The 9,771-nt window shown below is 40.7% G+C and overlaps 1 protein-coding gene across 3 annotated transcripts; it reads left to right on the forward strand.

Annotated features, from left to right (window-relative positions):
* Positions 1–258: 258 nt before the first annotated feature.
* On the forward strand, positions 259–9,324 carry myoz2a (myozenin 2a). 3 transcript variants are annotated; one of them, XM_003450327.5, is made up of 6 exons: positions 259–1,871; positions 2,739–2,827; positions 3,545–3,711; positions 5,826–5,970; positions 7,868–8,051; positions 8,787–9,324. In XM_003450327.5, the coding sequence occupies exons 2-6, from the start codon at positions 2,746–2,748 to the stop codon at positions 9,010–9,012; spliced, it is 804 nt and encodes a 267-aa protein (XP_003450375.1). In that variant the 5' UTR covers positions 259–1,871; positions 2,739–2,745; the 3' UTR covers positions 9,013–9,324. The 3 variants fall into 3 exon arrangements, with proteins under 3 accessions (XP_003450375.1, XP_005468260.1, XP_019208132.1); XM_005468203.4 differs by having other exon boundaries at positions 2,744–2,827; XM_019352587.2 differs by lacking the exon at positions 259–1,871 and having other exon boundaries at positions 1,884–2,827.
* Positions 9,325–9,771: the final 447 nt, after the last annotated feature.

A 9,771-nucleotide genomic window follows, 5' to 3' on the forward strand; every position in this document is an offset into this window, starting at 1 on the left:
CTATGTGCCGCAAACTCAGCCTGCCTTCTTAAAAAACTGGGGGAAAATGAGACTAAATTAAATGTAGCAAGGTCGTTGGAAACATTGTGATGGTATTATAAAGTAAATGAATTCCATTAGACTTTGGTCCTTCCTTTATCACATGATGGCACTTAAAACAAATAGTATGTGATTGGTCTGCAAGCCCTGAAGGGGCCATGTTCCCGTGGTGGATGTCACTGAATATATTTAATGTTAGCTGTGCATAGCAATTTCTTGAGTGCTGAAACAGCTTTATTTTGATGTTAAAGCTTTGTCAGTGGTTTACTAAGCGAGTTTTCATGTCTTTAGCATTTTTCAATGCATGTCTATTAGAAAAGTTGCAAGCTGGCAACATGTTATTGCCCTATGTATGGTTAGAGCAACTCCAATTCCTCCAACACTTATCAACTGTCAGATATATCCTCACTTTATCTTCCAGAAGGTTTTCATTTAAATTTATCCGAACTACTGATCTATTAATACAGATATGTATGCAATATAAACTCCCCAAATCTGTCAGAACTCAAGAAATTAAGGTAACTGATTACCTTAAATATGGATTTCATTATTTTGCACAAATCTAAAGTCGCCCCACATTTGTTACTTCTTTTGCTTCCAGACTTTTTTGCAATTTTTGTGCTCTTGAAGAATAATTTTCTAGTCTTTCAACATTTTTCCTCTGACATTAGCTGCTTTTTCATTCATTTTCAGTCCCTTTTGTTCACTGAAGCCTCATCAGAAATGGTCTCTGTGGAAGGGTGGCTGTCAAGAAGCCATTCTGAAGAAAGGGAAACATGGAGGAGAGGCTGTCAGATTATACAAGAAATAGACTGAAAATCAGTTGCAACAGGTCTCATAGAGTGATTAATCCAAATGTGGAATTTGTGGTTCAAGACATCTTTGATGTGTTAGGATAGCGAGGGACAACACTGAGTGTCTTCGGCCATCTTTATGTGGGTGGGGGTTCTGTCTAATTGGTAACAGCTTCATTTTTCAGCATGATAATGATCCCAAATACTGCCAGTGCTGTAAAAGCATATCAGGATAGAAAAACACATGCTGCATCACAGTCAGACACAATGGCCTCTGCAGAGCTTGCAGTGTGGGCTCTTCTTGACAGAGAACAGAACAAAACGACTTTCTTCTTTGAATGTCCTTTAAAAGAAGCTTGGAGAACTATATCTGAAGGCTACTTAAAGAAATAACAAGAAAGCTGCCTAAGAGAGCTCAGACTGTGTTGAAGAATAGAAGCAATCATACCAAATACTGATTTTCAATTTCTGCACCTAGTTTGTATTTTCCAAATATATAAAGAAATTAGTGGTGGCTCAGGAGTTTTGCACAGCACTGTACATGCCTAAACGCAATGAGATGCAGTTATCTGACTGGGTAACAGGTATGCCTAATAAAAGCTTTTACATTTTATTTATTGATTTGCTTTTTTCATTAAGTTCCATTCTTATTTTTTCACATAATAACTCTAAAAGTGCCCTCTAGGTGCAAGTTTGCCTGTTTTGAAATAAACACAGATTCATTCTGAGCTACTGTAACAACACCAGCCAAGGGAGATGGTGTTGGGCAAGTGAAGTAGTAGTGGCAGCGGTCTAAATTTAGTCGCCCTCTGCTTGTGAACTAAATACCAATGACAACAGGCAAACTGACACCCACCCACCCACTCATTCAGTCACTTACAGGCTGCAGCCCCCACTCGCTGCCCTCCCCAACACAAGCCTCAGTAACGGGGAGCGTGAGCGCCCACACGGGTCACACTACCCGGTCTGACCTCACCTTTCTTTCCCCGAGGAGACAGGCACAACTTGAGACAACCCCCTGAGGGTCTTTCAGGACAGGTAAGCCATCGTTTGGGCTTCTCCACAGGTGTGCTGTCCATGTCTAACGTGACACTTGCACTTTTAATCAAGCATGACTCTCTCTGCCACCTACACTCAGTCCCTCTGTGTTTTACTGTTGGTGTGATAGCTTGCTTTTATATTTATTTTTTATTTTTTTGATGAACACATACATGAAAATGTATGTGTTTTTTTCTGTATTAATTTACTTGTATATATGGGGTATGTCCTGATTTATTTAAAGCAAATGTACCTAAAATGCAAAGCTATAAATAGCATATATATATCTACACAACAGCGTATTGGAGCTAAAGCTTTTTGCAACCTTATCTGTTATCTGCAATGATAAAATAACAGATTTCCAGGCGATGGTAATTTGAAGACTTGCTGTGAAATGCTCGTTAGTTCTTTGAGAAATTGTTCTTTGCTTTGTGAAAAGCATTATGGATTGGAATAAAACACTTGTGTTCTCCGACACCTTGGTGTAAACTTTCCGATTTGCTCTCTAAACTGCTGTCTCGCATGTTCAATGTGACAACACCATGCTCTGCATCCCTGTCCTTTCAGCCCACTTGGGTAATTTCAAACATATCGATTCCGAGACGCCCCTGACGCCGCTGGTTGCCATATCTGAAGAGCATGTGCTTGGCGTTTAACAGCCCAAGGTTATTTAAAGGGATGTGCTAACTTTGCCCTTTTCACTGCCTTGATAAATTCTATCTGCTTCGTTGGGATTTTGTGCGTGTTGTGGGTGTTTGATGACTAACATGCAGCTGCCTTGCTTTTGTCTTTGGTTGTACATTTGAACAGATTGTACTGATGTGCACTGTCTCCTGTGACTTTTTGCCTCACCCCAATCTCCCCAAGGGCAGCCATGTCACAGTTCTCCACCATGACAACCAGAGAGAGGAAAATGCAGGCAGCAGCAATCTGCAGGGAGGTTCAAGCCCAAGAAGGTAGCTGTATCGTTTCCTTTTCACTTTTCCTGATCCCTCTGACCTCCCACGTTCTGTTCTTACCTTCTTCATTAAACATGTAAACAAAGACAAGGAGTTAACACCATAAGTTACAGTACAGACCTGTTAGCGTTACTGTCAAATTCTCCAACATTTACTTTATAGAAGGCATGAGCCCATCATTTTCTAGCAAAACAGTTGCCAACCCTCCCCTCTACGATCCTATAAATAAGCAAATGACTACTTTTATGGCTCATAGTAACTAATCCTTTGTCGTTCTCCTTTGAACACGCTATTTCAGGGCGTGGACAACTGTGCGCCTTGGGGATGGGGAGGGTCTGAAGGCTACTGACAGCTGAAAGATATTCTGGCAAATTATGTGTCTCACGCTTGAATATAGGCCGATGACATCTCCATGATCAGCATGCAGTAGCTAGCATGCGGAGCAAACCACAAAACAAGCACTGAAGATGAGTTGATTACGAGGGAAGATAATTCCTCGTTCATCTTACTGGCAGGAATGCTAAGTCAGCAGCCATGTACAGGATTTTTTTTTTTTTTGTGCAGTGAGTTTTTTTTTCCTGTGTGGATTTAATTTGATTCAGCATAGGTGGGAGTATAGGAATCACGAAAATAAATTTGTCTTGTCAGAAGTCTGATTCTAGCACTGAATAAACACAAGTTCTTTAGTCTCTTGTTTTGTTTCCTTCTGTTCAGATATAGAAATGGATCTTGGAAAGAAAATGAGTGTGCCTAAGGACATTATGCTGGAGGAGCTGTCTTTCGCCTCCAACCGGGGCTCCCGTCTCTTCAAAATGCGTCAGAGACGATCAGAAAAATACACTTTTGAGAGCATCCAGAACCAAAACAACACACAGCTCAATGTAAGAAGAACTGTGGTCTAAATTATTATCTTCAAGAAATTTTTAGATATTGGGGAAAAAGTCTTCTTTTTCAACGATAGGTCCCAAAACCTAGTCCTTGTTCATTTTAGCGTATGAACTACAGTTAAAGCTGCAGGCAGTAGCAGGCTACCGCTAGCCAGTTACCTTGACTCGCTCAAAAGATAAAAACTAATTAAATCAGACATACTAACTAACCAGACGAACCAATCACCCTAATCTAACCAGCTAAGCTAATCAACCCAACGCAACCCAAACAAACAAATCAACCCAACTAAACCAAACAAGCCTATCAACCAAACTAATCAAATTAACCAACACAACCAACCCAACAATCAACCCAAAAGAAAATCTATGTGTCTAAAACTTTATAATCCACATTTCATATCTTCTTTGCTTGAACTGTACCAGTTTAAGATAAATAAATAAAGTTTATTTATCGATCACTGCAACATAACAGCATGTAAATCCCATACGTAGCTGTTAACTGATACTTTGCCGTTAAAGCATTAATGTAGCCACTGTAAACAATAGTGTCAGTCAGATATTTTAATTAAAAAGGCCCCAGAAAGGATCAAGATCACAAACACAGTGTTGATGTCCAGTTCAGCCAATAAGATTCAATGAGATGAAATCTAAAGATGGCTACCGGCCTGGTTCTGACCGGTTACTAAAAGCAGGCCATGCTTTTAATCATGCAGAACTTAAACTTTTAATACAAACCCAAGATGTCTTTTGTAATAGGTTGGAGACATGTTCATCTCTGGTCTAAAGCTGAGCATTTACATACTGGAGTCTATGGGGATTCAGTCACTTTTGGAGGCAGTTCTTGGCATCTCTATCGGTCAATTCTTTAGCACCCAAGGTTGCAATCTTTAAATCTTTTAACCACCTAACTCCTGATAAGACAGCAAATAAGCAGATAATCTTGTTAAACTGCACAACTAATCATTGAAATGCACATAAATTTATGATAATTTGTAGGGATAAAGATTAAGAGGGTACTGTAAGAATTTCACATTGCTAGAGTGCATATTTTTCATGCCCAATTATCCATTTCCTAATACATCTTGTTTCACCAAGACATGAAACACATTCCACCTTACATCCTGACAAAGTATATGTGGGAAAGATTAAGCACTTCGAGTGTTTATATTGCTTGTGCCACAAACAGAGGGCAGCATGTCGGTAGCACAAGTCGTGCAGTTGGTCATAAGTGGTTTTATTAATGTTCCTTTGTGTATGGATGAGCAACACGCCAAGTTAGCATTTTCTTTTCTCAGCGGTGTCATTCGCTGATCTGGTCACACAAAGAAATTCATGTCTCACAGCGCACAGCAAAATCAAGTTAAGCCAGGTTTCTCTCTGTTATATCTAATTAATTAGGATCCCTAGTTATGTCCTCTTTAATTTAGTTGTGTGGTTCCCTTGTGTACTTTTCAATGCCCCCTTGAAGTCCACAGATAAAATAATTATTATGCTCAAGAGAAGTTTTTCCCCTCATCTTTGAAGTATGAAGGACTTAGATATCTTGGTTTGTTTATTGCTCTGGGCAATAGAAGGATTTTGTTTCAAGTTGTCAACATTTCCTGAGGAAATCCTCGAGTAAATCATCATAAATATCTTTCAGAGGGGATGAAAAGCCGGGTGCTGGGGCTGCAGTACATTTCGTCTCAGTCCAGAGAATAGTATTTCTAATGTAGAGGGCAAATAGACAGACAACTGGACAAACAGATAGCTCTTTTGTTTAAGGAAAACGCGGAAAATTGAAAATCTGTTACGTGCTTATCATGTGATATCGCTGCATTGAAGATACAACTGATTTACTGTTTAGATTTATGACTTCTAAACTGAGGAAAATTTGATATGCATGTCATGGTTATCCATTTGTATGTCATATTAACCTCAAAGATGGCAAGATGTTTGCTGCTTGTTTCTCCTGTTACAAAGTAACCAAACAAATGATGTCAAAAATGTTCCAAAAGCTACCGTGTGAAGTGTTGAAATGAATTGTCCAAAGTCAGGAATCAACTGATTGATAAATGGTTTCAAACCTTTTTTGTGGGCCCGACTGACCTCTTTGATCTTTCTTGTAGAGCACTGCCATCTTCCAAACTGAGACTGGGAATACCACTGACAGCCACAGCGGCCAGAACAACGTAGGTGTTGACCAGCCACCGAAAGTGACATGTGACACAACAACTATGGAAATGGTGCCAGATCCCACCAGTATTGCCCCGGGTAGGTAAAGCTGTGTGATACAGTGCACTGAAAAAATTTTCCAAGGACTCAAAATCATACAGCAGTGATATAGTACTGACTTATATTCAGCTGTTCCTATCCATTTAACCTGTTTGCTTTAATTGTGTTGTACTAAACTTTGGTCTTTTTGCTGTGTGATGAATGCTAAGTACAGCTCCCAGTGGAGTGACTGCGCGCATGTGCTCTGCACAAAGTACTAGATGTGCCGTGTTTTGATATGGATTCAACTGTTTCTCATTGTTTGTACTCAAGCAGGCTTTGATCGTGTAGGAAAACAATCTTCTTCTTTGCCTGGAATCTGCTGGCCTCGGGCTAAATATGATTACACATTTCTGTTCTCCGTCTCTGTGCCTGACTCCTTTATTTATTTTTATATATTCATCCCACTCCCTTCTTTCATGTCTACTCCTTTTCTTCAACCGTCCTTATTGCAATCAGCTCTTACCATCATTCTAAAATTCGTTGAGTTTTACTCACGGAAACCGTTTCCTGTTTGGCTCTTGTGCTGCTGATACCATCAGCTGTGCACTCACATCCTCCCTCATGTCTTAATTTTGCTCAGCTGACACAAAACCATGATTTAAGGATGACCGCGTCGACACTAGGGTGGGGTGCTATTTGTGGACCAGACACCACCCCAGAGTATGTGAATGAAGTCAGTCCAGCTGTAGCAGAAATCAGGCCAAAGTGCATCAGGTATCAAATGGGAATAATGTTTAAAATAGCCCACTTACCACTTACTGTAGGGGCGCATGCCAGGCAATAGTCATATACAGTAAGCCCATTTCAACAGTTAAACACCGGAAACTTCACAAAAAGTTATTTTTGTGCCATTTTTCAACAATGGATGGAGGAATAAGCAAACGTGCCTTTGGTTATCAGGCCACTTGGACACTAATTAAGCCAATTGCTGTCTTTTTCTCATTTCCTTTTTGGTTTAGTTCCTTCTTTTATCCCTGCATGAAGCTGGGGTGTAATCGTCCTTTCCCACGAACGTATCAGCTTAGCCAAACGTCCAACCAGAGGAATAATATCCCATGGCCTCAGAAAGATTTTTACACAGTGTTTTGTCATAGATTATTCCCCCCCCCTACCAAAAAAATCTGTAAACTTCCCCACAGGTCTGTTTGGTTTCTCCTGCTTCCTCCTCATGGCAAAACATAAACTCAGGAAGGGGGAATTGTTCATTGTGAGGGGTTAGGACGTGACACAGCGGCCCGTGTTATGTAACGCCAAGCTTGCAAGCCCCCCTGAGTGAAGCACCGGGTTTGAAGGATAGTACTTTGGATTGGACTCTCCCGTCAACACACACAGCGTATGTGGGGAGACATACATGCAGGCATGCATCCACACACACACACACACAGACAAACACGGGGAAGCTGTGTCTTTATTCTGTTTGGCTGTGAACTTTAACGAGAAAAAAAAGAGCTAAAGAAGAAAGACAGGACACTTAGACTGCTGTTAAATTAGCTACACATTTGTAACAAAATACAGATTAAGATCATTTTTTTTAAAATGTCACTTTCCATTAGTCTGACTTATCTCTTTGTTCTTTTGCATTCACATGCAGTCAAAGTAAAAGAAACCCAAACTCAGTTCAGTTACAAGTTTAACTTTTACAGACAGTGGAAAGGGGAAAAGTTTTTTCACTTCTGAACTCAAGTTTTCTTCTGATCTGCGATGAAAGTGAAGGATCTGCTATCTTTGGACAGCACGTTCGCTGGTGGCTGTTGAAAAAAATGTTTTGAACTGACTCTCACTAAGTTCTGGTTGGCGAACCGTGTGGAAAAAGCCAACGCCTGGTCTTTATTTGACATAGAAAAACAGAAAAGCCCCACATGCCTTCACTGCCAGTGTTGTATAATTTATCCAGGGTATGGAGGTCCTCTGAAAGACATCCCTCCAGAGAAGTTCAACAGCACAGCTGTGCCAAAGTCCTACCACTCACCCTGGGAGCAGGCCATTATCAATGACCCTGCCTTGGCTGACACTCTCATCACCCGCATGCCAGAGCTGGCACCTCGACACGACCTGCCAGGGTACAAAAGCTTCAACAGGTAATGCCCAAATAGGTCAGATGTGTCAAATATAAGGCCCGAGAGCCAGAATCATCCCATTTGTGGGCCATCATCCGGCCCACAAAATGGCTTAGGAAAATTTGAAAGAGGGCATATATTTTGGACTTTTAAATGAAGTTTTACAGATTTTCCTACTGATAAAAGCCTCACCCATGGACATTCATACTAGATCAAAATAATCAAGTAAAAGATAGCCCTGAGATTAAATGCATAGTTAAACTTCTTTGCACTGACAGCAAGGGCAGCTTCACTGGTCCGGCCCACTTGAATCAAAGCAGACTGTATGTGGCACACAGTGTAAAATAAGTCTGACATCCCTGAAACAGGTGAACAAATGGAAACACAAATGGAAATTAGGAGTTAACAGTGAAGCTATAACAATAAAACCTTTAAATATATAACTGTTGAGGGTGTGTTTTACTATTTATGAATGTAAACTGTATCCATTCAAAAGTCTAACAATTTCTCTCTCTGAATTATGCATTCTTGCTTTAATATAACATGAATGCAAGTGCTGAGTGAGCAAAGAAAATACTGTCCTTCACCTCATTCGTAGCACAGTGTTTCTCACACTCAGCAACTGTATCTTAGAAATGTCCCCGGGTCAGTGTCTTTGCTTGGCTTTAATTAATTGCATCACTTCAAATGTCACTTCAAGTTTCTCTCATTAGCACATGTTGTCTGCTGTTAACACCGTGGCTTTGTCATCTCCAGGGTGGCAACCCCTTTCGGTGGTTTCAGCAAAGCACCCAGGCCTGCTCCTGTCAAGACCCTTCAGGTAGAAATCCTCCCAGAGCTCCCGGAGCTCCAAGGGGACGCCCCGGTAATTCGACCCTCCTTCAACAGATCTGCTCTGGGGTGGGTGTCTACGGGTGGTCCAGTCCCCCTCCTTAATGTTTCTATCGAGAATGCGCTCATCCCTGAGTCAGAAGACCTTTGAACCCATGTTGAAGTCACACAGAGATGCTGTCTACTTCGCTGCTTAACCTGAGGTTGTTGTTTGTGGAGTGACGCTGGAGTCAGAACAGAGCATCCTGTTGGGTGTTGCTGGTTCAAGTTAGCATGTATGTAGCACCCTTTGGTTTTTCCAGTGATGTTAACAGTTGCACTGCAGGGAATAATTTAAAAAATCACTGTGTACATTAGACAGACACACTACTGAAAACTGTTGTATATTGATTTTCATAAACAGATTTTATCTCACATTTTTGCTCAATAAAGTGGCGTACAATAATCAAAAATCCAATCAGAATTTTTGATTTTCCTTTTAATTGGTTTAAAAAGAATTGTAAGTTTCTGTTAAAGGGAAAAAATGCACATTTCTGTTCTGGAAAAGGAAACAGAATGCAATATGTATGTATGTGATACGGGTTGGTATGAGCTAGCTTCAGTGAAGGATGGTGCATTTTTGTGCCATAGTCCTATGCAAATTTCTCAGTTATCATAGTGTGTGAGAGGCCAGAGATCCATGTGAGGCAGTGTAACTTGCCTCAAGGTTACACTGCCTGACAAATCAAATCTGCTTCAGTGATATGAGCGACTTGACTGATGTGTCTCTCACCTTTTGGCTATGCCAAGCAGAAGAAGGATTGACGTTTGATAAGCTGTGGCCGCTGTCTTTCTGTTTACTACCACAACAACCTACTTTGGAAGGCACCTCAGCTACAACAAGCTTAAGCAGCCAGATTTATTCCAAATA

This window comes from Oreochromis niloticus, linkage group LG3, assembly GCF_001858045.2.
Source record: "Oreochromis niloticus isolate F11D_XX linkage group LG3, O_niloticus_UMD_NMBU, whole genome shotgun sequence".
NCBI lineage: Eukaryota > Metazoa > Chordata > Actinopteri > Cichliformes > Cichlidae > Oreochromis > Oreochromis niloticus.

Excerpts from the sequence above, each read along its gene's own strand:
- myoz2a (XM_003450327.5), top strand. The coding sequence starts at position 2,746 with ATGTCACAGTTCTCCACCATGACAACCAGAGAGAGGAAAATGCAGGCA. Across the intron at positions 5,971-7,867 it reads TCCCACCAGTATTGCCCCGG|GGTATGGAGGTCCTCTGAAA; the intron begins GTAGGTAAAGCT and ends TAATTTATCCAG. Across the intron at positions 8,052-8,786 it reads GGGTACAAAAGCTTCAACAG|GGTGGCAACCCCTTTCGGTG; the intron begins GTAATGCCCAAA and ends TGTCATCTCCAG.